The 27991-nt window shown below is 36.2% G+C and overlaps 2 protein-coding genes across 2 annotated transcripts; one reads left to right on the top strand and one right to left on the bottom strand.

The window, feature by feature from the left end:
- Positions 1–39: 39 nt before the first annotated feature.
- On the top strand, positions 40–21765 carry LOC125049377. Its single transcript, XM_047648602.1, has 11 exons — positions 40–198; positions 9776–9870; positions 10382–10463; positions 10987–11037; positions 14232–14353; positions 14416–14637; positions 15018–15161; positions 18882–19016; positions 19822–19954; positions 20153–20314; positions 20404–21765. Exons 2-11 carry the CDS (start codon positions 9803–9805, stop codon positions 21640–21642), a joined length of 2358 nt encoding a protein of 785 aa, XP_047504558.1. The 5' UTR covers positions 40–198; positions 9776–9802; the 3' UTR covers positions 21643–21765.
- LOC125049378 lies at positions 21757–27378 on the bottom strand. Its single transcript, XM_047648604.1, has 11 exons — positions 26875–27378; positions 26511–26743; positions 25531–25634; positions 25276–25429; positions 24998–25174; positions 24312–24925; positions 24162–24242; positions 23895–24054; positions 22983–23130; positions 22613–22658; positions 21757–22578 (listed from the first exon to the last, which is right to left on the bottom strand). The coding sequence occupies exons 1-10, from the start codon at positions 27081–27083 to the stop codon at positions 22625–22627; spliced, it is 1914 nt and encodes a 637-aa protein (XP_047504560.1). The 5' UTR covers positions 27084–27378; the 3' UTR covers positions 21757–22578; positions 22613–22624.
- Between the last annotated feature and the right edge of the window lie 613 nt (positions 27379–27991).

The raw sequence follows: 27991 nt of genomic DNA, 5'->3' as shown, positions 1-27991 counted from the left end.
TGGCTTGTGTAAGGGCACGCGGCCGAAGGGGCCCGCTGAGCGCGCTCTCGTTGGCCGCAGTTAGCGCGCGACTCTCCTTTACACAGTACGTCGTCAATTCACACGCGCTTCGTTTCGTGGTCCTTTTAGATATGAATAATTTTGTTAAGTGTTTTGTGTATGTGAGAATGTAAAACACAAGGATTTAAACATTTTGTTGTAAGTTGTTTTTAATATTTTACATATTTTATAGTTTTGTTTTCTACTCGTATATTATAAAAAACAACATTTTGATTAAAACATTACTTTTGTTTCGTTTAAAGTATTTCGTAATTGATTCATTATAATAAATAAACAGTATTTTTTACCAGTGGCAGTAATTAAACTTTAGATTTATTATGACCTAAATTTATTAACTGTTACATATTTATTATTTTAATTTTATTTATGCTTTTGTTTTGTTACCAACATTAACGAAATAGTAAACTAAGCATGTTTCATATACAAAATATATAAAAAAGTCTCTAAAAGTTGCAATACACGTGTCCCTCTAACATATTTTATTAAAAAGGAGCCAACAATGTAATTGTTTTAAATGAAATAACAATACAAGTAAATCTATCCATAACTATTTGATTATTTCGTGATTACGATAATAAAATTTCTTGTAACATTACATTCAAATAATACATGCATCGAATGCCAATTCATATTAGGAGCGAGTGCAGAATCACATCTCGAAATTATTGTAACGTAACGAGCGATGTCGCCCGTTGCATGTCAACGAGAGTTGGAAAGAGTGCAAACTTGCTGTGATGCACGGCTTTTGCACTTAAAAAAAATATTTTACATCTCTCGGCCACTTTAAAACCATCTCACTCCTACAAAGTAAAGGGAGACTTGTAATGTTTAATTATACAGCATAATTAGCTTGTGATTAGCGTGATGCGTGTTTAAATACGTTGGTTTTTTATTTGTTTTCTCCCAGGCGCGTGGCAATCAGAGTGAAGCGTGGTGGCCTTAATAACAGCCTGTACCGAGTAAGGGATCATTATCTAGTTATATGGAAATCAAAGTTGTCATGAGTTTTGCAATTATTGTAAGGCAGAACAGAAACGGTGTGCAGTATCTTAAGTATAATACATAAAAACTACGTTTGCATTTCAGTAAGTTTCAAATTTAGTTACTTAGAAGTTAACGTGTAATTCCCACGAGCAGCGAGAGATACCTGGCTCCCACAAGCCGGATAAACGTACGAATTACAAGCTCTCAACTCCAAGCTTTGATAATGAAGCTCGTACACGCGATATGATCATTCCACTCGAGGAACTCTTAAAGTCAATCGTATCTTAAGTTAACATAGCCTTTAATTTTTCAATGTAGACGACGTTTTTCCTGCATTTTCTCACGTATCATCACATATGAGCAAACGTATCACAATACCACAAACTTATCTACCTTTATACTTATTATTACTTATATTTTCATTCTGTTATCTTGTTATTTAAGTTACATAACCTTTTTTCATCTTTTGTCTCTTTTGAACTTTTACTTAATTTATAATAACTACCTACTCAATTTAAATATGAATGGTAACCTATTGATAAGGGTGAGCAGTGTTGGCCTAGTGGCTTTAGCGTGAGACTTTCATCCCTGAGGCCGTAGGATCGATCGCCGGCTGTGCACCAATGAACATTCTTTCTATGTGCGCATTTAACATTCACTCGAACGGTGAAGAAAAAAATCGTGAGGAAACCGACATGTCTTAGACCCAAAAAAACAACGGCGTGTGTCAGGCACAGGAGAATGATCACTTACTTGCCTATTAGATTGACAAATGATCATGAAACAGATTCAGAAATCTGAGGCTAAAAAAGGTTGTACCGCCACTGATTTATTATATTATTTGATAAAAGGGTGAGAAAAATATTGAGTTTGACAAGTTGAGTTGACTTTGAGTTTCTTATACAGGAATCAACTATTCAAATAAACATAATAGGTGATATAGTTCATTGACCTTATTCGTGGGTATTTTGATTGATATGATAGCTCTATTTTTTGAAATAGCCTCTATTCAACGGCGATGAGAGCTCAGAACAAAAGACTTCAACGCGCCAACGCGTCGCACATCTGCTTCTAACGGTTCCGCTATGCTTGCCGAATATTTCTTGTAATTAAGCTCTAAGTTATAATGCGTAACATTTACAACTGTACTCGGCAATAAGTTAAGTTATTTAATTTACTTAGCACAAAATACGCTATATTTCAATACAATCACACATGTGAAGTATCTAGTATTCCTGTACGTAGAGGTTTAATATTAATAAGCCCATTCTAAATTCAACAGTTGAGATAATACAGTTTTATCGTGCTTTGATTACAACCTTAAATATATGGTAGATATGTCCGAAGGATTTCGTGAAGTTTGATAGTGTGTGTTGGAGTTTACCTAAGATTTAATTAAAAGTGATTCATATTTTTTTATTACATTTTTAAACTTAAATTATTTTTAAAACCTATTATTATTATTTTATTATTTTTAAAACAGAATACTATTTTGCGTACCTAACGCAAAATAGTATTCTGTATGTCAACAGTCTATATTTTGACTGGAGAGCTTCAATAGTCACGGATTAAGTCAACGAACAATAGAAATTAAACGTCATCGCAAATAATCAGCGGTAGTATGCGCGGGCGCACACAATGCACCGTCAATTGGCGTAAACAAGGAACGCTCACCGCCTCAATTACACTATTGTACTTATTTTTTCCAGGAATAAAGAACTAAAAAATACTTGTGCTTCTTTATATCTTTTCGTAGGTAATCAGAATCATGGCGTGAATGATGAAGCTAATGAGATTGTAAAATCAAGAATTCCTTTCTAAACTAAATTCGATTAGAGCTTTTGAGCCGTTATAATAGCGGTGAGACATTAGATACAATTTATCACAATTCACACAAGTGGCGGACAATGATGGCAGAGTGACGTTTACAATTTCATATAAATATAAACTGCACAATGCTACTGCTAGCGGTCTATCTTTCTGTATTTTTATTTGGCACAAGTCAAAAGATTTAGCGATTTTTTAACTCTTCGTGTATGTTATGTTTGCCTATAAGTGCTAAACATAACACTAAATGTGTTATGTGCAATCATAACGGTTTAATGGTTATAATGTTATAGTGTATATGTCACAGGCCTTAGTATATAAGTTAATTAATTAAATATGTTCGACGTCCTGGTGGACAGAAAAACTGTGTCCAATTTGTGTTTCCACCACACCTACTTCTTTTCAATTTAAGATTATGTAAACAATAAATAAATAAAAAATAACAATGAAATATGTACAGCAATTACAATTTTCTTAACATACATAGTAATATAAAAATAATTAAAAATTTATAAAAAGAAAATTAATGTTGCATTTTATTTTTGTTGTAAAAATGTATTAGTGTGCAATTGGCAAGCTTTTTTTAATAAATAATGCAATACGTCTATGTATGGGTAAATTTGTGAAATTTTCCTTTATAAACCATTTTAGCTAATATATATATTCCATCACTGTTTGAACAACATTGTATTAACTTTATTAAATTATTTCGTGTTCAACTGAATCGCCCATAACTTGCAGTATTCGTTAAAATCAGCTCTATACAGAACAGCTTCGCGTTTAACGATTAGGAAGGGATGATCACAAATAAACTGGGGTTCGAGTGCGACGGTTTTTGACAATACACATAACGGTTTCTAATCTCAATAAACGCGTGTTTGCCATAATCAAAATATTAAATTTATAAAATAGTTAGGGTTGTGCCGTATTTTAAATCTTTCTGTAGCTATTTCCCCGAGTATAATGTCGTAGGAGGTATTAAGTAACGTATGTGTATATATTATCATAATAGTAAAATAGCATTTTACTTCTTATTTCATTAGTACTTCTTATTTTTGTTAACAACTTGACTCATATTTACAGGATATTGTACTGCCCTTAATTGCTTAATACTTTTAGCTTGTATTAGATCATAATGAATTTTAATTTGTTTATTATTTTTTGATTACGTACAAATTTACATCACGAAAATTGTTAAGGTTACTTAGACACATAATAATAAAAGTATTCAGTAAATTTAAGAAATTTGTAATTCAATAATCGAGTGATAACCCTATCGTACTTGCAGGTATGTACTCGTACTCGTAGTGTTAATTCTTTTGTGTGCGAGCATGTGCAGGGTGCAATTTTAATTACAGAAGGGCTTTTTATGCTTCAGTTAATTTCAATGAATGTTATGGATTAATAAGATTTATGCGTTACGTTTAAATTCTAAAGGGTGTCGGGTAACCCAAACATTTTAGATTCCCATATGATCAAGAGGCGCACTTTTTAAAAGCATTTGTTCAAGACATATGTGAATTATGTAAAAGGAAATTATCGACTATTACATTATCGTTTTCCAAATATATCCCGTAGACTAAATAGTCATAATATACCTTAACAATTTTACTCACAATCATTACCGTACACCCAAAACGAGAGAAAGCATTTGGCCGTGGAACCAGTTTATAAAAATGTTAAAATATAATGCAGGCCGCCATGCACGGCCCGCTCTACAAAGCTAGAGTCATTAATCTAACTGACATCAACAAACTCTGCCGCTATTAAGTTACATAAAAAACGCGTGTTACCATTTCACATGGATAGAATCCATCTACCTACTATAGCCTATTTCAATTTATAAGAGCTGAGCCACTGTCCGTTTCATTGTTTCATATTTTATTTTTATTCAAATGTAAATGATTTCCTAGCTATTAATATCATGTCACATTAAGAGGGCCGATTGCGCACTTAAATGTCTAAGGCTTGAGACTTATAATTGTAAGGTTGAATTGGTTATTGCATTTGCATATATGTTATCCACCTACAATAATATAAATAAATTTTTTTAATGATGCGTGAACTATTAAGTGTTTAAGTCGTAAATCTTTAGCTTAATTCGTAAATTCCCATAAATTAGGAATATCAATGAATGTCGAATGAGCAAATTATTTCTTTAAACGACTTTCCAGTTGAGTATTTGATAACAAAATTGAAAATACATTTAAAAGTTATTGATCCCGAATAAAAGTTATGGCTACCAGTTTACCAGCCGTTTAACTTCATGCATAAAGAAAGTCGAATTCAAATTTTTAACTTAAACTTTTAGTCGCGAACGCTATAATTATATTAAATAAGTTCACCTATGCTCCAGACTGGTTACAGAGCCTTTTCATACTCATTACCGGTAAAAGGCCGCAGGTTGGCGAATGCATTACATTCCCTTCGTACAAGAGGGTCCTTATCGTTAGTCGTTACTGCTTCAAGCCCGGCTAAACATGTTGTACCGTGAGGACTTCATTCATGTCCGGCTGACTGTATTGAGCCACATTGGATTAAATTATTATTAACATTAAAATAAATCCACCTGCGATTACGCTGATAAGAGTATTTGGCCGTAAATTTATAGGTATATCATTATGATGAGCGTGCGTGATATCGCAGTCTTTCATTACGCAGAAAGTATGGGTGAAATATCTTAGGTATAAATACAATAATATATCTTACGTGTTGCTTTTTGCTGTAGTTTCTATTTCATTTGAAAGCGAATATAACAAGATCACTGATCTCGATCGTTACCGTTTAGATATTAAGGCAAGGACTCATTTAATATAATAATTTATTAGTTACGCAATATAAGTTATCTTAGTTGATATAACTACGTCATTGGTTTAATTAGAATGGTGAAAATATAGATAATATATTGTGTCAATAATATAACGTCTTTAAAATAATCGTAATCACAAAATAAATAGCTTAGATGTATTCGTATTGATACTGTTATAAGGAGCTATGTTTGAAACAGCACGCGTCACTCGCGCGGCTTATTAAATACCTGTTTAGTGGTCATTATGGGGACAAATTATATGAAATGAATATATGTTTTTGCAGCCAGACATTCGAAACCATAATCGTTACGTTTAGGCTTGGACGTGTTGCAGGATTATTGAATGGTATTCTAAGGATTATTGAATGCCATCTAGGAACTTGAAAAAGCTAGGAATTTACAAATGTTTAAAATTTCAGCTTAAAGCCTCAAGTGTTTGGGTAATAAAACAAAAACAGGATGATTTCGAAATAGCGGAGGTTAGCGATGTTCCAGAGTGAGTCGTGGGAGCCAGGTAATAACGCGTTATGCTCCGTCGGTCCTCCCTTCGCCCTGCACCTGTAGTCACGCTTAACTGCTCTGGCACTTGTCTACTACTAATTTCAATCTTTATCACATAATCCATTCTTTATTTCCGTTATAAATATCAGATGCTTTAGTTTAGAGATGCTAAAATACCGTTACGTCTGAGTACAACATCATCATTACATCCTTTAACCTAACAATGGGACAGGCGCATTTCTGTATCTGTTTTATAGATTATTATTATTATTACTAAACCTAATAGTAAGTATTTGACAATATTCTTAACCTACATATGAATAATAATAATGATTAAAAATTCATAAAGAGGAAACACAAATTAAAAATTAGTCCCTATGGCAACGCACCTTTAACGCGTGTGTTTTAATAGTTTTCATTGTTAGTTGTTTTAAAAATGTATATGTAACATAATATAAAATACAATTTTTCCTTTAAATAGATATAATTTTCGCTTTCAAACTTTGCTCAGAAGCACACCGATATCCATTTGACAATTGAATAGGACTATCTCTAACTTCAGTGCATGAATGCTTTGGCAAATGTAACTTCCATTAATTTTTTTTATGCGAAGTAAAGTGAAACGATTTGCGGTGAATGGCAGGTAGTGACATCGCGACAAACTCGCACTCTAGTCGTATTTCGCACTCGATTTCTAATAATCGATGATTTCCTTGTTCAGCGCATTTCTACAGTAATTAAGGCGAAACCAGAATATACTTAATTTCCTTATAATTAAAGTTAGTTCCATAATATGAAATTACACTAAAAACAAAGTAGCTTCTGTCCCCTAAATACGAGTATTATGATAACACCCCATACTTGATTTACAAGAAATTTCTCTTTTGATGCACGCTGTTTGAATAAAAAAAATAATATCAAACCAAACAGCCCCATCGCAGCATCGCCGGACCGGTTTGTGTATTGTTATCGGTATCATGAAAATTTGTTACTTTAGCTTGTCCGAAAACGTAATTCTTAACATAACATTTTGAAACTCAATTTGAAAGCGGTCAGCAATCTTGTAGATACTTTGTAAAATCTATCTATCATTATTTGTATAGGTACTGATTGCTTAAACGGAAATTGTGGTTTTAGACAAAAATTTATGGTTTCATTGTGTGGCGAGATTTATGAGTGTGAGAGACTTATTTGGACACTTAGCGTGTTTTATTATTGTCAAACAATGTTGTTCGAGTTTGGTGAGAAACGGTCACAGTTATCCGAACATTTTGATTCAATAATAACTAGCCTTTAAAATTCATTACCTTTCCAAGAATTTTTTCCTACATTAGGGTCAACACTTTTACAAATTTTTTAATTTTGTATTAACAAAACAAATTTAAATTTCCATGTTATTGCAACAAATGTTACACGTGAATAATTAACTTTAATAAACTAAAAAAGATAGCATACGTGTATATAAACTCACTAGCAGCTGCTAAACTAACTATGATATCTCCTAATATAAGATATTAATTTTGCTTTATGCTCCGTTCCTATTGGTACGTGATGTTATAGAACAATTCTTTAATCGGAACAAGTAGTTTCTTAGGTAAGCTCGTTCAATCAAACTTTTCAGCTTTGCAATATTCGTATAGATAGACGGGCATTAATTAATGCACGGGGTTTTGTAGAGTCAAAGTATACGATTAAGTAGACGTCGCAAAGGTACACATATCGTAGATAATTTGCGACAACCGTCAATTGACAAGGCACGAGTGCCTCATCACGTGGCGATAACGCCTTATTGATGGGATGTGAGTTGTAACGGGCGCGGGTAATTAAGCTATCTAGCCGGAAATGGTTTAGTAAACGACGTGTTTTCACTGCTATGAAAAACGAATTTAATTAATACTAACCATTTTTTAAAGACTATATGTGACGACGTAGACGATATGTGTACATATCGTAGATAATTTGCGACAACCGTCAATTGACAAGGCACGAGTGCCTCATCACGTGGCGATAACGCCTTATTGATGGGATGTGAGTTGTAACGGGCGCGGGTAATTAAGCTATCTAGCCGGAAATGGTTTAGTAAACGACGTGTTTTCACTGCTATGAAAAACGAATTTAATTAATACTAACCATTTTTTAAAGACTATTTACTTTTAATGTAATCTATCTATTGGTAAATTATAAAAAACTTATTCGAGTTACATGATTATAATTGCTTCAAGGGCTTTATATAACAAAAACTCGTTGGCCTTCATTCATTGAAAGAAATATAAAAATTATCACATTCAAACGTCCGAAATCGCCCACGTCTCTAGAAGTTGCTGTTAAAGAACTCCAAGTTACCATAATCGGCGAGGTGTCCTAGGTAATCAGATAAACATTACCTACCTGTGACACTCCATATGCCCATTCAATGTAAATTTTGTAGGAACTTGAGAATATGATTATATATATAATTGTATAGAAAATCAGCTCTTACGTGTCTTAACGTATTCTAAGTTTTTTGCCTAAGTCTCGTCTCCGAACTTTACCCCAAATTATTTCTGGGTATATTAACACTGTCCCATTCTAAAAATAATGTTTATTTTAAAAATTTCATTACGTATAAAGTTTGGTAGTTCCCATGAAGCTGAGTCATAAACAGAATAGCGTGTAATATGAGGTGTTATGAAGTAATTATTAAATTAAACGTTTTCCACGAGTTGTGTAACAAATGGCGGTCTTAGCTGCCTACTTGGGCATTGTGTAAGGTTTGATGTGTTCAGCAATTATAGGCATTACGCGGTATCGTTTGTTGTGTGTAGCGTCGGTTCCGTACTACCTATGGCATTAATGTTATACCTGACTACTTATTAGACACATCATATAAAAAAAAATGAATCAAACATGGGTTTATCTATGTTATCTATATAAAAATGAATCCCTATTTCCCTTGGTCACGGCATCACGCGTGAACGTTTCGCTAAATTTTTTTTGTTGTGTTTGTTATTGTCAGAAGAAGGTCTTATGAAAGAAAAAATAAGAAAATGGCGCGGAAAATTTAGAATAGGTACTTAAGCACCATATTGAGTAATCTTGACTTTTGTTACGATAGCAATTTTTTTTTTCAGTGCATAGCGCTTTTACAATTCAAACGTTTTTGATGTAACCTTATTTCGTTTGACATAACATTGCCAGAATGCGTGCTGCAAATATCGTCAAAGAGGATGTAAAAAAAAATCGTTTAAAACAAATGCTTCGATCGGAGTTATTATATTGATAAAATACATCTTTTCCCGTGTCGGAATACCAACAAAACTATTTATATACGCGCCAAAAAAACAAACAAAGAATGTTGTATATCATAAAGCATTAGAACAATAAACACTTTGTTTCTGAAATATTTTTTTGGTTAATTATACCAGTTCGAAATAAATATTCATAGTTAAGACAGGACAACGTCTGTCGGGTCCGCTAGTCTTATCAATAAGATTTAATCCTGCTATAAGTATTAAAATGGATAATAACTGCTCTTTTGCAGAAGTTTTTATTAAAAATAAAATTATATATATGACGTTAGATGATATCCTAAAATGTATGTGTTACCTTATTCAGGTTCCATGAGTGTGGAGAGTGGTGAAGATGTCGGCGGTGATGAGCACCCTCTCCATGATCAGCGGTGGTCGGCGAGCTCACAGGAAACTTGCCAGGTATTATTAAATTAGATTTGTTATACAGAATATTATTCATCAACGGTTACAATTGTACAACCAAATATGATGCAAATAAATATGTATTGGTATTTAATGGTAATTCGATTCGTCAAAGTATTACTACCTATTGGTAAATTCTCTTTTAAACAGAACCAATCGTATTGAAATACCGATAAGTAAGCGAAAAGAAAAATAATTAAAATCAAACTTCTCACTTTAATAATATTGTAATTGTTAGATTTTATCTACCTTATAAACACGAAGAGACTCTGTCTGTATGTATATTTGTTTGATCGAAAATTACTGAACTATTTTTATAAATTCTTACATCAAAATCTGTACTTAACAACCCTTATAACGACGCTAAACAAACAATGGTAAAATATAAACAATACTTTCCTAGGAAGGAACTCTGTTCCTAGATATTCATTATTTATAATTATCATTTCTATTGCTATTTGTAACACATACACGTAGAATTTAATTTAATTTTATCCATTTTTTGCAGTCGCAAGTCGGGTCAATATTCTGATGCGGGCGAGGATCGCACGCAACATGACCTCAGCAAGCAGCAACGATCGACGTCCCTAGTAAGACATTTAAAAACAATAATACAAGACACACAATTTCAAATTAACCTTTAACTCTGCTACATCTCAATTTAAAAGTATATCTTTTAGAGAAATGTTTCATTTCATAATTAGGCATGTACTAGTAGTACTACATTAAACTTCATAATATGCATGCAGTCCTTACGTAGAACCTGCGATTGATAATAATTGCTATAGAAATGTGAAATTCTCCGTACCGCATATCGACAAATGCCGTCCACAGACAAGAATGGTCATGCAATGCTTCCTAGTTTCACACGTGCTTCTGCAAAAAACTAATTACCTTCTAAAAGTAGCAAACGCCACTGTGTAGAACATATATGTATATGTGTAATTTCTGTATATTTTTAAAGTAAGAAACTGGAAAGAAGTTTGTTTTTGTGTATTTTGAATACGAACTGTCTTGCAGTGAAATGCCGAAACAGAGCGAAAGTACAAGGGAGCTTTGTGGTTGTACTTAAACATTAATTAACATAACAATGAAGTGGTCTGTTTGTTGCAGCAAGCCCTGGAGACAGGAGGGGTCGTCAACCTTGATAATCTGGAGGCCAAGGTAACCAATATAATTTTTTAGGAAAGATTCATAGTAATCGCAATAAAAATATCTTCTGAAAAACTCGTATCGTGCTTGTGCTGATAACAAATAAAAAAAACTAATTTAACAAAGGGCGTGTTGTATAATCGTACCTTTCGTTCGATCCCCGGCTCTGCACCAATGGATTTTCTGTCTATATGCGCATCTAACATTCGCTCGGTCATAGCATCGTGAGGAAACCGGCTTGCCTTAAACCCAAAAATTCGACGGCGTGATCGCCTACTTGCCTATTAGATTGACAAATGATTATGAAACAGACTCATAAATCTGAAGCCCAGGCCCAAAAAGGTTGTAGCGCCACTTATTTATTTATTTTAATTATACAAATAAGCTAGTTCAAAGCTGGGTTGACAGCATGGTTCTCAAGATAACTAAGTACTGATTGTATCTTTGTGTAATTGTTTATACTCTGTAGCGACGCACTAAACACTGCGAACCTAATTGCATACTCTCTGCAAAACTAATGTCTAATATACGGTTCTCATCCGTTGATTAAAGTTCTGATTACCATATCTGTTTTAATACGGGACTTGTGATAGTATTTTTATTGTTTCTACGGCTTATTTAATGTTTAATCTTTGAATTAAAATAAAGTCAAAAATGAAATAGCCCATGTGAAATAGCATTACAATTGTAGCATTACAGTATAATGTAAATAATTGCGTTAAATCTATTTGATCTATAACATTAATATGGTAGATACAGTGGCGGTCAACCGGACTAGGACCAAATATAAGAACTAACCCTATAATTTCCTTTTTAAATGCATAAAAAGCGGTTAAGTAATGCCTAAGGCTCGTCCATTAGATGCCCGTCCATGAATTTATTAATGAACATCATCAATCTTAACGGAAAAAGTGAAGCTGAATTGAATTACAATAACCTAAGTTTTTTTACTTAAATGTGGTTCGCACCATTGTTGCTGGGTCTTCCGTATTTCTGTTTGAAAGAACACGAAGTTAAGACGCAGCATAATATATTTGATTTATAAAAATGAGAAATCACAATATTATCGAATTATTAAATACATATAAAAATATACCTATACAGATCGATTTAAATAAATTTTTGTATAAGTAGTTGATATTTTGGAAAAAATAATTGTATACTTTAACAAAAATAAGTTTTTGTGTTTTAGTACAAATGAGGAATTTTTCACCATTGAAAATAGATGTTAATATGAATATATAATGGCTGAAACCCTGCACTTGCAACGAATGTATATGACGTGTATTTAATCACATTATCACATAGACTATTCAAATAAATAATAATAGGCTGAAAATAACAAGCTCTTAGGACGAAATGTCTTTATTAAAGGTTGCTAAGCTTTAATGTAGTCAATAGACGTGCAAGTTATGTAAATAATTTTAATTTACATAATATAAAGAGACGTGGAAAACTGGAAAGTACGACTGCCGCTTGTATATTTTATAAGGGGATCAAAAGTAAAAGTAGAATTCTAAACTGTAATCGTTAATTAAGATCTGTTCGACGGTCCTAAGATGCACTAAGTCCTAGCAAGATATAGATGATTCCTTTACCATTACGATTAACACTAACAACCACGCAAAGCGGCGACCCATAACATGCCATCTAAATGTATCAGTAGTAATTATTAATGTTTATGATATTCCTTTAAATAATATAGTATTACTTTGTGCACTCTGCTCAAAGATAACCAGTTTGCACCTCGAGATCGCCTCACAACTTAATGATTCGCGTAAATTCCACACTTTAAAACCCCATGCCAGCTTTAGTTTACTATATTAGGAACGAGAAAGCATACAGTTTTCAAATTATAAGTATTATAAAATTTATGAATATAACCTACAGTACGCACATATAATAGGTAGATGATAAAAATCAAGGCTGTATCTTCCCACATATTGTGCTTAACAATTAGATTACAATCCGCAAATGCAATTTCCGCAAATAAGTTGTGCAATGTGCAATCTTTCAATCTAAGATAGAAGAGAGAAGTGTGAAAGATGTTATTAGGGAAGGGATTTGGGAAGCGGTTCTTTTTTCTGTGTAAACTACGTTTCCCTACATGTGTAATGTGTATGGAACAACATAATTATACTATTATATTATGTTAATGTTCCATAATATTACGTCTACAAAACCGTTGTTTCAAAACAGATTTGAAGTGTTTTTTTTTCTTCAATTTATTTAAATTTCCTCAAGCTTCGTAACTTTCCCAAAGTACTTTTCGTTAATTTATGAGACGTAAAAGATTATACACAACGGACCACTCATAAATCTGCCGTACGCAGCAAATAGATGATTTCTTTAAATTTTCCATAGATAGTGAAACTTTTGATTATATTTAATTCCAGGCAGGTATAGCATTTACTAAATTAAGTGATGGTGGAAGTTGGAAATGTTATTATAGCCTTCCTGCGCACGCTTCGATTCACACGACTGGCCCTTGTTACTTTTGGATATATTATTTTTTAAATTACAAATATTAATGAAATTCTTTATTATTTCATTGATTATTTATATTATATATTAATTTTTAATTAATACAGTATTGATTTGGTAAGTGTATTTTTATGTCGTCTTCAAACAAAGAGAATTTATTTCTCAATATTTAGTTGTTTCTCAACATTCAAATATATATCTTATCAGCTTATATTGAACAATGATGAAGTAATCGAACTGCTACCTCGCTGTCTCTTAGTCAAAAGGCGTAAAAGCAATTAGTCATGTCTGCTCACTCACGGCTCACTTCTGTGAGCACCAGACGATTGATGCGCTTAAAGATCGCAAAAACAAGTAAAACCGGCTCTATCAATCCATTTTAATCTATCACGATCACCGCCTTTTATCATGTATGTCGTTTTAATTATCCTTTGCGTGCAGTCACAATACAGGATAACTCGGACTTTTTGTATCGTTAAATTCATTGCAAATAGAATTAAACGCAAATGAGTAATTGTTTGGTAAAGGGGGTTCTTTCGGGTAAAGATTTCAGATGTTCTTTATTTGAAGTTTCATCCACAAAGATGATGATATGATGTTTTATCCACAAATAAACAGATGATGCATGCAAAAGTGAAAATGCAAAATACAAATGCATGGCATATGCATTTGTATTTACACTTTTTTTTCTATGCACAATGTGAATTACTAATATCATTTAGATGGCCAGCATCGAGGTGTCATTGGGCGGGTCCCGGCGACGCAGCGCGGGCGCACGCGACTCTACACGCGAGTTGGAAGTATTGCGTGGAGCTCTTGCTGACAAAGACACCTTGATACATAAGTATGTCAATTGGACTTGTGAATACGGTTTTTTAACATCTATAATATTGATTTTTTTATTAGTCTCAAAAGGCAACTGAGTGCATCGTTAAGTGCAGCCCGCCTAGCAACTGAAGCTGTATCACCAAAGCCTCTGAGAAATTCTGAAGAAAGCCCTGCATCTATATCTGCGGATGAAAAGCGAGCGCTGGAAGAAAGGGCGGCCACAGTCCGTGCAGAGCTTGACGCCAGGCTAGCCAACATACAAGAGTTGCGGAGACGGCTGGAAAAGACACATGTCACGGAGTAAGTTAGTAAACATACAGAGGAGCTGTGTACTAAGACAAAGTGTATGGTCTTTGACGAGCTTTTCGCTGCACTCACAGTTTGCTATCTTCTATTACAGATACCGGCAAACATATTGAACATTAAACAAGGGAGTGGGGTAAAGATAGCGCAGCGCGGGACACAAACGTCAACTGATTTATACCAATAACGCGATGGACACGTCACTCTCCCACCGCCCCCCCTTCCAGTGATACCTAAAAATTGCTTCTGCGCAGGCAAGGAAATTTGTTCAAGATGTTTGCCGGTATCTGTGAAAGACATCAATGAGCGAAAGGTCTTGATAATTACATTTATATTTGTAACTTTGTCGAGGGAGTAAAAAATATATGAATTAATAGTAACATCGACACGCGGATCGAGCAAGCGGAATTGCAATACCAAGTGGGACGAGAGGAGTTGGAGCTGCTGACTCTGGGGGAGCAAGCGCGGGCTCTCTCTTTGCTTATTGAACGAGCGGACCTTACCAACCAAACACTCTACAGGTAAGCCCCTTAATCTTAGGTAACAGTGAGATGAGTAACATTACATAATTACATCACTTTACATACAATAACATTACTACATTTTCTCAACACTGCCAGAATCGTGTAATTTGGGGCGATCAAGCATTTAATCACTTAAATCATCTAATACAAATCGACTGCACGAGTACAAACTGACATTGTAATAAAATACACTAAATTAATAATAATACGTTTATTATATTCATTAATTTAGACTTAGATGTGATTAATTTTGTCATTAGATATTGAAAATGACGGAATTTCCCATTGTGTTAGTTATTCATATATGACTAGCTGTAACTAATTTCGCTCACCTTTAATTTTCCGATTGTGGGTTTAAGCTGCGGTGTCAATGACCCATTTGAAATATTTAGCTAGTTATAAGCAATTTCGACAGTATCCACCTATTGTTCTGTGGGCGGAGCACGTTTCTAATCTAATCGCCGTTCCGGGCTATCTTGGGAAAATCTTACCAATGCAGGTCACTATATCAATAGAGGAAAGTCGAAATCTTAAGAGTATCAATTTATGTTCTACATGCGAAAGCCGGAATAGACCCCGATTAGTTTTTCATCTTACATGTATATTTTAATTTAATCTTCCAATTGAAGATAATTCCGGAGATCGTACAAGTCGATTTATTCCATGTTAAGTTATACTTATATTAAAGACAGTTTTATTATTATTTTCTTATGTAGCCAAGTTCACATGTCAAGGATCATCATGCTCGCTTAAATGTCATTGCTTGTGGCGGCGTCCATGCGTCGGGTTGTCTCTCTCTCTAAAATATGGCGAGGGGGCCGATGGCTGGCCAGTGGCCATGGGTCATACTCGTGAACGGGTGCTACTTGTGGTGACTGGTCGTATTTGAATTCTTGTATGTGGTGATGTTATTTATTTCGACTATGTATTTGCGTGTTGTTCCCACGAGAATGTAAGTGCGTGCTCCTATTTAACCATGCCTCCTGCTGATAGAGGACAAATCTTTGTTTTTAATTTATTTTATTATTATTATTTATTACTTAAGATGTCAAGTGAAACATGGTGTAATGGTTGCAGCTCCTTACAAACGTTGTGTAAAACAAAAAAACTTGGCGATTATAAAGAGTGGCGGAGAGTTTATTGCCAGTTCTTCTCTTCCTTTCTACGCCCGTGATTTGAGAACTGCCTTGCGATTCTGTAACTCACTTTCGAACTCACACAGCGGTTTTCGCATCGGCGGTCGCTCTCAAATCAGTCGTGAAGCAGTCATTTTATGATTTGGCATTTTGAAAAGGTGGTAGCTTGTAGTTTATTGTTTATGCAGGCCTGGCAGTAAATGTAAAATTAGAAGCATTTAATGTACATTTCTTTTTTGACGTTCATAAGTGTACATTGTGTTACCTATATGAATAAATGATTTTGACTTTTGACAATAAACAAACAAGCAGTGCATGTAACCAAAGGCATTGCGATCAATATGTGAAGACATTTTAACAATGGCTAAGCTGACACTCTTGCAGCTTCTTACTCCATACTGGGTATTCCAGACTACAAACTGAACCAGAGTTTAATTAATGAAATGAAAACGATTTAAGAAGTCAGTACGCAGTTTAGATGATTTTAGATAAAGGTCTGAATCCTGATGGATTACTGAAATACAAAGCAAATGCAGTTGGCAATAACGTTGAGTGCTCCCACGCTCTTCCCGTAATAAAAAACGACGCATCATTAACACTAATTACTCTCAAACGACGCTTAAACCACGAGAGATGGATCCAGAAGCATGTGTTATACAACACATAGGTAGCATATGTTTATTGTATGTCATATCATGTATGTTGTTAGATAATAAGATAATAAAGAAAATTAACAATATATTTCTAAAACAATTTTAAACTCATAATTTTTTACCTTCTTTGACAAAGGAAAATTTACAACATTTTTATGTTTATTATTCAGTTATTTTATGTGCAGAGAAAGAACGATTGGTGGCCGTTGATTCATAGTTATTTAACAAAAAATAGTAGGTAAACGTTGACGATTGAGGGCGTATTAATTAAATAAGTAAAATTGGCACAGATGAGAACAATTTCAAATGCATCGAAACTAAAGTTATATAAAAACCACAGCGAAATGCAAAATAATGTAAACACGAAAAGAAATGTTATTGCCTTGGCTTAAATACGTATGTTTGTGTAGGGTTTAAAACAAACTTCGATCGATTATCAAGTCTCTAAATAAAAAAAAGCCGCGTCTTTAATCGCGCAATCATGACGCATTGAGGAATAGCAATAGCTTCTCAGATTTAGAACATTTAAAGTAGGAATAGATGTATTTTCTAAATGTAATTTAGGAGGTTTGATTGTACAGATGTCGGATAGTGACTTTATAAGTTTTAAATTAATTCATACAATTTTAAAAGTAAATTTTTGTGATTATCTATTGCCGTGCCGGTCAGTGGCCCTTGAAACAGGCCGGGCGGCGCGGCCGTGACTCGCGGCAATAAAATACGCCCGCCCGACACGACACCGTGCCCTATCGGTGCAAGCGCATCTAGCTTATAGGGCTTTACATAATAGAACTCCTACAAAACAATTTGAATTGGTTACATTTTAATCTATACAACTGTTAAATTTGACAGTTTTCACACCTCCAATAAGTAGCTTATAGCATATTCCATTATTTAAGTTCGTTGACTTGTTGTCATGACGTTTTCTGAGCCACACGGGGATTACGGGATTTTGTGTATGATTCACTGTAGTGAAAATCCCGTAATCCGTATCGATGATGTATATAATCACATAATAGGGGCAATCTTGCACGTTGTGGTACTCCCACCTTACCTGAGCCCTGTCCATCAAGGTCAAACGTCTAGGGCCATCGGATCAGATTAGTAAAATATCGGTCGTTAGATTTTTCCTATATATAACTCGAGCGCGTCAGATTAAGAAAGTTGCAAAATAAGTGTCATCTGAAAATAGTCGAGTGCGGTTAATCTATTTTTATTTTGAAGGATATTAGTGTCGATTTGCACAAGTCGAAGTAGCATAAATCATTATTAGTGTTATTCTTTGCGTCACCGCCCTTTTCACTCTTACTCTCTCAAATCGAACTTCAAATATAAAGATGGTTCCACAGCAGTTGATTCGAAAGTTTATGCAAATCGTCAGATTAAAGAAAATTCCTCCACATTTAATCTGACGCGCTCGAGCATTCTTTTTTGCAGGTAAGGTCTTTTTTGCATTTTAAAAACTTGCCCATAACTTTTGAATAACTACTGGAGTAGGTACCTACTAAGTGTACCTCTAAACATCCCTTGCCAATGTCTGACGAGCTCGAATCATTTTCGAAAACCTGTACCCGTTCCACCAGGGTTTAAACTTTCATTCTTTTGAGAATCTAACTATCTAATCTAATTTTTACCATGTTGGACTCCTACTATTGTCTGGATTCAAACTAAGCAATAAAATCTATATGATTTTAGCTGATATTAAATAAAACTAAACATACCAAGGTGTTTTGACGTGACAACCCTACATGAAGAGGCGGGATATCATGTCCAATATAATCTTAATCGACACATGATATCTTATGATGCATGTCGATTTCTATTCTCAAAAGGATAAAATAAATGTAGGAATATTGCGTTTGTATTAAACAATCAGTCATGTGTTTAAATGTGAAAATGGTAAAAGTTATCACAAATGTGATTTTCAGTACTGTACGAGAGTTAGGAGGCAACGCGACTCTGTTGGCAGCTGAAGCTCGCGAAGGCTCGTGGGGCGCCTCTTCTCGAGGGACTGGAGTAATCCTTGAATGGGCAAATCACCCCGCGCTCAAAGCGGGCGACAGGTTCGTTTTATATGTTTTTACCATTTGCTGTTAATAAATGGATTAGTTTAGTTATTATATAGTTTAAAACCTTATATCAAGTTAGATACTAAGTAAGTATATTCTTGTATAACTTTTGCTTTTCGAACTTATTTTTATTTTGAAAAATTTAGTTCCCAAAAATCTTACAAGTACAAACAGATTTTATGGGCACGAACAGATTGGTCAGCCGTTAGGCCCTACTTTATAACTCGCAAAAGGGACGCATCCGAGCGAGAAATGCAAATTGAAGAAATTCCCGACAAGCACGGTTAATTAGCGCCGCATTCCACGCTCAAAATCAAATTTGTTAAGAAGTTTTATCTAAAAATAATGTATATTTTGTAATAAACGATTTATTATAAAAAAATTACATCGAAGCCTCTGTTTGTAATGGACATTCCCAAGGCAGTCCTATTGTTTATAGAGATATTTAGATGAGCGCATATGTTAGTTAGTCGTCTCGCTCAATAAATACGAGTATATATTAATTGCGCGGAAAGAACGACAGGCGGCGGTACAAATTGTAATGTTTAAAGAACTTTATTTTCTCAGTACAAAAATGTATTTTTATTTACATGAGAAACTTAATACATACGAACGAGAGACACGTCGCCATCAGCCGTCCTAATATTAGTCTACTAATTTACTATACCTTTGAATTGATTAAACGCGCTAATATTACGAATTTACGCTACACACTGTCGCAATACAAAATGTGTGGTATACATAAACCCCTACAGATATTTGTTATAGTGAATTAACAAACACAATTTACTTCTTGCAGGCTGCTAGAAGTAAATGGCAGTAGTGTCCTACAGTGCAGCCTGGAGGAGCTACGCCGAGTGAGCACGTCCGGAGACCCAGCGCGGTTAGTAGCACTGCGCGGTCCAACGCACTCCTCACCTGCCTTTACACAGGTACCTTGACTATTTGTATTTTTATTGATCATTTTCATTCAAGAATAGTATGATTAAGGTGTCCGAGAGCTTTACAGCGTCACGGTCAATGTTGACTTATGCAATAAATAATGCAATTCGCATATCCGTTAATGAAATGTAACTTAAATTTTTAGAACTCTGTAACTTGTATTTTAATTCGACTTAATGGATTTACAGAACGAGGCGGCATCATTGCGATTAGAACTAGAATCTTTAAAGAATTCTGCAGAAGAAGCGGAGAAAGCTAAGGATGGGCTTCGGAGTGACAACACGCGACTCACGCACCGGATATCCTACCTCGAAGAGCAGGTCGCCGAGTTGCTGGCGAGACATACACAGGTTTATTAAAATATTATATTATGTTTTTATTTACGATTTACTTAACAATGTGAAAGCCAAAAAGTAAACACTACGTTGTTTATTTTTAGTTACGCCCTGGCAGTAGCAACGACAACTGCATCACGGTCAATAAAACAAAGAAGAACGTCACCAACATCAATATCACATCTGAGCCTCAAACGGCAAGACAAAGTATGAAATCAGAAGTGCAAGTGTTTCAGAAGGGTCCCGACATCACGGCAATCGTGGCCAAGTTGCCAGGTCTGGATGGCTCCGAGGCGAACCTGCCCGTGATGCGGCCGCGGTCCAACGCCTCCGGAGCCTCTTCTCGACTGGCGCCCTCCCCGCGGACCTCCCCCGCGCCTCATCCTCACTCCCACAGCTCGCACAGTCTCGAGCATCGCGCCGGGCGAATGAGACACTCGCTCTCCCACCACTGCATACACGCAGAAGACTACGGCACCGAGACCGATGCCGCCATCCGCATGATCGAGCGCAATCAGAGACACATGGAGAAGCAACGCCTCAAAACCGACAAACTGAGTCGTTCCAAAACCGAACAACACTTTAGGTCCGACGGCGACATCGACAGATCCGATTCGGACACCCGGCGAGACATTAAGAAGGCGGCGGAAAGGATAGAAGAGAGCATAAAAAAGACCAACTGGGCCGAAAGAAAAACTTTATCAATAATCGAGCAACTCAAACGCTCGCAACGATTACGGAAATTGAAAAAGAACGAAAGCTCCGAAGACATCCAGATAGAGTCGCATTACTCGTATAACAGAATAGACGGGAAGGTTATCGAAAATGCTCATAAATCGAGTCGGAGGACGTCCAAAGCTTACTCTAGGAGTGCGAAGTCTTCAGAATTTGAATCGGAATCGGATTTCCCCAACGACATCTATAGCAGCTCACCGCGATTAGATTACGGGTCGGAGAGTTGTTCGAGGTTAAGCCACTACAAGAAAAACGACGAGAGAAGGGACGACACCAAGCGGCCGACCCCGCCGCGCAAACCTCTGAGGCTGTCGCTGCATAAAGCCAAAAGTGCACATTCCTTGATGAACGGAAGCGAAACGGAGCGGAGTAGACCGCCGTCGGTCGTAGAGGCCCAGGAGATCACCAAGAGACCGGCGAAGAGAAGTCACGGAGCGGACAAGAGCAGGGACAGGGTCCGAGACGGCGGGAGAGCCACTCCTCGGCCTTCGAGGAAGGTGCTCAACGGTCTGAGCGCGTGCGACGCGCCCGCGGCGGACGACTTTTATCCCGACAATCACGCGCCGCGACGGCTCAACGGACAAGCACGCTCCGACAGGTGGTGCTAGCCGCTACGCACCACCGTCGCGTCTCCCACTACTGTTTGTACATATCTAGTTTAACTTTGCACCCACCGCAAATACTCACTTACCTAATAAACTCGTATTTATTAATAAAAATACTTTTAAGAATAATTATTTATTAGAACGCTGATTACATAGAATTAATATTAGTAAGAGATGAAACAAAGATACCATTAACAAAGTTATACATATTTAAAGTGCGAATAAAACAAATGACTTTCGCCCACCTTCCATTTTGTTTAAGGAACAACATTTGTTTTGCTTCGACGAAATAAAAGCAAAACAGAATTCTATCAGACATTACAATAGTACATCATAAATGAGCAACATCGACTTAAAACAACCTATTTATTACTTATTTTTTACATAATTAAAGGAATATTTGAAAAAGGTTAGGTTAATTCATACATCACAAATATTTGTAACGCGGGTACCGAGAAGTAAAAGCGACTAGAATTCGAACATTTATCGTACATTGTAATCGCACTCAAATGTTGCTTCACCTACACTCGCAGTCTTTAATCAATATATTATCATAAACGCATATAAAACACTGTATTAATTAAAATATAAAGTCTCAACATCTCTTGCCTTTTAACATATTTGCCTATTTTTCAAATAGCGCAGTGTTTTTGTTATTCGGAGATATATTTACACGGGCGTACGTTCGATAGGCCAATCGAAGATCGACCTCCGATCCTACGCACGCACACCTAACAACTACACGAAAATCTAACCTATTACGAGTTTGTGATGTACAAAACGGCTAACGCTTTTATCATTTGATTAAATTTATATTCGCTATTGCTAGTCATCGTTTAACAATTTTTTCATAACTTCTATTCCAAAAGTTAACACAACTTCAAAACGGCTTTCGAGCCATCGTATTAAGACACTGTATGAAATCGTAACGAATGAGACACAAAAGAACATTTTAAATTGGGTAAGAATTATTGTCGGTCCGCCTCTAGAATTGGTACGAGCGACCCCAGTTCACGAACCTGAAACAGAAGACCGTTTGTTAGGTTAGTGGCAATATTGTCAATTTGTTAGGTTAGTGGCAATATTGTCAATTTGTTAGGTTAGTGGCAATATTGTCAATTTGTTAGGTTAGTGGCAATATTGTCAATTTGTTAGGTTAGTGGCAATATTGTCAATTTGTTAGGTTAGTGGCAATATTGTCAATTTGTTAGGTTAGTGGCAATATTGTCAATTTGTTAGGTTAGTGGCAATATTGTCAATTTGTTAGGTTAGTGGCAATATTGTCAATTTGTTAGGTTAGTGGCAATATTGTCAATTTGTTAGGTTAGTAGCAAAAGAATTACATCTTGAGCGGATGGGGCAGCGGCAGAGCGGCCACGGCCCGCTTCACGGTGATCCCCATCTCCCGGCGCCGAGCCTCCGAGGCCTTGCGTCGGGCGCGCCTCTCCTCCGACGCCTCGTCTTCCTCCACGGACGAATCGTCGACGCGATCTGACATTAAAAGGAACAATCGGGAACCGTTATTCAGAGCTATGAAACTAAACATTTCCTGTGGAAAGAGATGAGTCGAAATCATTTATTCATTTAGGTAACACAATGTACACTTATGAACGTCAAAAATAAATATACATATACATATAATATATGAAATGCTTCTAATATTAAATGTTTTGTTTAACACAATGTTGGTCAGGAGCTGTAACCATTATCCCATGTATAATAAAATAAATTAAAAACAAGATTTGTCCTCTATCAGCAGGAGGCATGGTGAAATAGGAGCACGCACTTACATTCTCGTGGGAATAACACGCAAATACATAATCGAAATAACTAACATGACCGCATACACGAATTCAAGTCAAGTCACCACAAGCAGCACCCGTTCACGAGTATGACGCACGGTCAGCCATCGGCCCCCTCGCCATATTTTAGGGAGAGAGACTACCCGACGCATGGACGCCGCCACGTCGACGATCGATGTCCGGGCCTCAGATTTCCTTATCTGTTTCGTGATCATTTAATCTGTAAACAGTCACCCTGCCGTGTCCGACGGACACCGACTTTTTAGATCCAAGTATGCCTGTTTCCTCACGATGAACTCCATCGCCTTAGGTGCGCATGTCATACATAGAAAATCCATTGGTGCCCAACCGGAGTTCGAACCCACGACATCAGGCTCGAGTCGCACGTCGAAGCGGCTCACCGACACTTCTCTTATATACTTAGGCCGACCTTTACGAAGGACCGAAACGTACCTGCGAGACCGGTGTAACAGATGTTCAGCCTTTCCCAGCTGTCGGAGTCCGAGCCGCTGTCGCTCTGTGTGGTCTCTTCGGCGCTGCCGGAGTTCTCCCCGATGCCGCTGTCCAGCTTCTGCCTTTTAGCCTTGCTTTTGTGCACTCCGTTATTATCCTCCTAAAATTTAAATACACTCTAATGATAGGCTAAGGACTAGAAAGTAAACTAACCAAACTTAGGACGAAATATATAAAACGACTACAAGATAGAATTAAGATCCTCACCGCGGGGTGCTCCTGCCACTCCATGTCAGTCGAGGGCCCGGCCTTCCGGGAAGTGTCGTCGGTCCCGGCAGGCTTCTCATCCTGAAGAAACGATAGAAACAAATAGTTTCACAGTTCAAAGCAAAAAACTGGAGTAGGCGGAGAACTTACATCGTCAGACTCGCTGCTGCTGGAGTCGCTGCTGCTGTCCTCGCAGTCATTTCTATGCTCATCTTCAACTTTCGACGTCGAAGCTTTCGCCATTCCCGTGTTCCTGAATGGTTTCTTGCCGAGCCTCTTCAGCTTGGCCATCGTCCTCGACAGCCTAGCCCAATGCCACTTCTTCTTAGCTTTGGAATCGTCCACGGAGGAACTATCGCTTTGAGGATCGGTTTTGATTTCATCATTGCTGTCTACGACATTTTCAACTTCGCTCTCTTTATTTTCGGCCTCGTCTTTTGCGTCAGTCTTATGAGTAGCATCTTCGGAATCTTCTTTTAACTCTCGATTCGAGCGTGTGCCGGTGTCGTCTTCGTTTCCTATACTCTGATGGTAAGTCTCCGTGGTGGGTTCGACGGTTTCGGTGGAGCCGTCCGTGTCGTCGTCGTCGTCCGAGGAATGTGAGTCTCGATCGTGGCGATATACGTACCCGGTTCCTCTGTCGCTGCCGAAACGCAGGGCTCCGGCCAATCTGTCCTCTCCCATACTAATCACGAGACTGAGGAGCGCGTTCATTTCATTCGCTCCACTCTCGGCGTCCAAGTCGTGAAGGACGTTTAAGTTTTCTGAAATATGACAACAAATATTACTGAAACAATTCACAATCGGCTGAAGCAAAAGAGCGATGTGGAACGTACCATTTTCGGGCGTGGACTCGATGGGTATTATGACTCTTCTCGGTTCCTGGTTGCGTCTGGGGGGGCGGCGCCACGCCTTCTCCCGCAGCTCGGGTCTCCGCTCCAGCACGCTGTCTCGCAGAGCTTCACGGATACGCGCCCGGGCCAACATCACCAGCCGAGGAGGCTCTATATCGACTTTAATATGGTTCTTTAACTATGGTAACTTTTATTAATACCCAAATGTTACAATGATTCAGCAAACGTTGTGGCGTAAAATAATAGAAATTAATTCTTACCCAATTTAAAATGTTCTTTTGTATCCTCATCGGTGGGTGCTCTTAGCGTTGCAAAGGAAACACTCATTAAGCTGTGACTGACAAACTTTGTTTCCGAGACTCTCTTCACTTGCTGTAGTGTGTCATCAATGGGAACGACGAGTATTCCACCAACCTAACAAAACAGGATGACTTTTATGAATAAAAATAGATCACATATATTTTTTATAAATTATTATCTCAACAGTCTAAAAGTAAAAATATGTTTAAAATAACCTTCAGCAAGTATCTGATATAATTCACATATTTCTCTGGGCACCCAGCACCACAGTAAACACGATCATATCCACTCTGCAAGGGTGCTAAATTCAGCCCATTACCTGTGTAAGTGCAAAATAGTAATTATCATAACATTTCATTTGCAACACAATACACTCAACCATGCACTTTTTCTAATTTATTTCTCCAGAATTAAAAACCAGTTCCGACTTATTCTAAATGACTCTTAGACTAATAATTTGTGATGTTAGTTTCTTAGTTAATTTTATTTACATGATAAACACAAAGCAAAAGTTTATATCTTGTTTTTGAACTGGAACTATTACAATAACTGTAATATATTATCACACCAAGATAACATTTATAATAGTCATAGTTGTTTATTGTTTTTAACACACACATGTACTGATGCAATACATGATGTAAAAATACACGCAACAAATATCAAATTAACAACAGTGTGTCTATGAAAATTTTATAAAAATATTATAAAATTTTTTATCCTTAATACAATGCATTATTAGAATTACTATTAGCAGTTTAAGTACATCTCAATAAAATATAACCTTTATTTTTTATAATATGTAGCTGTACCATTTAAATAAATCATAACAAATTCTTAAAATCAGCAAACAGCAGACTACATAAATTGTCAGCGGTTAAGCATATATATATAAATGTTTAATACTTATAAAATAAATATAGTCCAATAAAGTTTACATAATGTAAACAATATGGCAGGTAATTATTATTCCATGAATTAGTGGTGGCACATAGCCTATAAACCTAAAGTCCTATGTTCAATTACCAGGAGAATAATGGTTATTATTTATTAGTAATATTGAAGACTAAATAACAAATAATCTTTGTAAATTAATCAGTAGAGAAAATGCAGTCTTTTAAAATGTAGAAAGGGTTTTTATCATATTTGAAAGTTAAGAACTTTTAACTAAGAAGATAATCTTTTTAAGACTTACCAATGAAAAACTTAGGTTCGCAAAAGTCAAAGTAATCTAGACTTGGTGATTTTTTAATAAATTGTTGTAGCTTAATGGTAGCATAATCCACAGTTGAGGGATGAATTTCTACTCCATGATTGATGCCAGAAGTTCCTAAGATAAGCCCAGCTAAGGTGCTTAGGTATCCTGTCCCTGATCCAATGTTTAGGAAAGAGAGGCCAGGTCTTAACTCCAATCCCTCCATCACCTCACTAGCGATATAATATTAGTTAAGAGAATTATTATAGTAATGGTGAATTAGACAATTAAAGACATCAAATAGAACTTTTAACATCAAAAATATTATAAACATTTTAATTACAGAAATCTGTTTAAAAATTACCTGTAGATACATGGAGATGACATATGAAGTAGGCCATCGCGCCAAGCTAAATCCTTGTAAGCTTGCCGTTTGGCCTCTGGTGTCATGTAATCACCTCGATCCAAAGCTCGAAACACTTTTTCTACCCCCCGAGAACGTATGTAATTTCCACTCACTAAATTGTCTATCAACTCATTGTTATCTCGACCAGCACTTACTGATCCACCCATTTTAAAACTTTGTAAGAAATTTTCTATTAATTCCTTTCCTCAGCGATATTACAAAATTCAATGACGTCACAGTTGTTTTCAAATATTTTTCGAAATAAGACTTGTAAGACCTATCGCTGCCAATCATGTTATTCTTAGTTGTTCTTAGTATAATTCACAGATTACGTCTTATTAGTAGTAAATAGTGTACATTACGACAATTTTTTTACATTACATTACAATTTACAATGAATGCAACAGAATGTCAAATGTGACAGAATTTAAAGCTGAAATAAAATCTATATAAATAAGTGAGTCGCCAAAGTATTGAGTCCGTATGGGCGTATGACTTCTGAACCACTGCAAACTTTGTTTTTTTTTTGAGTGTTTGTTAATATTAGGACAACTTTTCAGAATATTAAAAAACTAATACAACGCAATACACTGAAAGAGATATTCAATAAAAAGAAAAAATATAGGCGATAGACTGCGTATATACGTGTCTTACTCTACGACTGAATTTACGAATTACGCCGGTAAAACTGTATGGCACAGCTACAAAAAATACAGTATATATACCCACGATATGAAACGTAATGACATATCTAGAAGTCTTGCTCGATAGCGGATGAACTTCCGTAAGCACATAGCCGCCGTTCACAAGGAGGCCTCTTTTGTCCTCTCTCGCCTCTATTTCCTCCGGAATAATAGAAATCACATGTCCTTTAAACATAAGGTGACATTGCACTACTCCTATTGGGGTGGGAAGTTGGAGATGGTTTTGGTGGGAATCGCTGATGGCCTGCTTCCCTGCAAAATCAACGATTCAAGAAACCGAAATAGTGAGAAACCGGACCGATCATTTACCGACGATCTTTGGCATTAAATCACGGACACGAATTGCTTTTTGGAATGTAAGAAGCAGAAAT

The sequence above is a fragment of the Pieris napi genome, chromosome 5, assembly GCF_905475465.1.
Source record: "Pieris napi chromosome 5, ilPieNapi1.2, whole genome shotgun sequence".
Classification (NCBI taxonomy): domain Eukaryota; kingdom Metazoa; phylum Arthropoda; class Insecta; order Lepidoptera; family Pieridae; genus Pieris; species Pieris napi.
This window is presented reverse-complemented; position numbering and strand designations above follow the sequence as displayed.

Coding starts and splice junctions, on each gene's coding strand:
- LOC125049377 (XM_047648602.1), top strand. CDS start 9,803: ATGTCGGCGGTGATGAGCACCCTCTCCATGATCAGCGGTGGTCGGCGA. Junction 9,871..10,381: donor GCTCACAGGAAACTTGCCAG/GTATTATTAAAT, acceptor CATTTTTTGCAG/TCGCAAGTCGGGTCAATATT. Junction 19,955..20,152: donor CCTCACCTGCCTTTACACAG/GTACCTTGACTA, acceptor ATGGATTTACAG/AACGAGGCGGCATCATTGCG.
- LOC125049378 (XM_047648604.1), bottom strand. CDS start 27,083: ATGGGTGGATCAGTAAGTGCTGGTCGAGATAACAATGAGTTGATAGAC. Junction 24,055..24,161: donor AGTGGCAGGAGCACCCCGCG/GTGAGGATCTTA, acceptor TTTAAATTTTAG/GAGGATAATAACGGAGTGCA. Junction 23,131..23,894: donor CTGTTACACCGGTCTCGCAG/GTACGTTTCGGT, acceptor TTTTAATGTCAG/ATCGCGTCGACGATTCGTCC.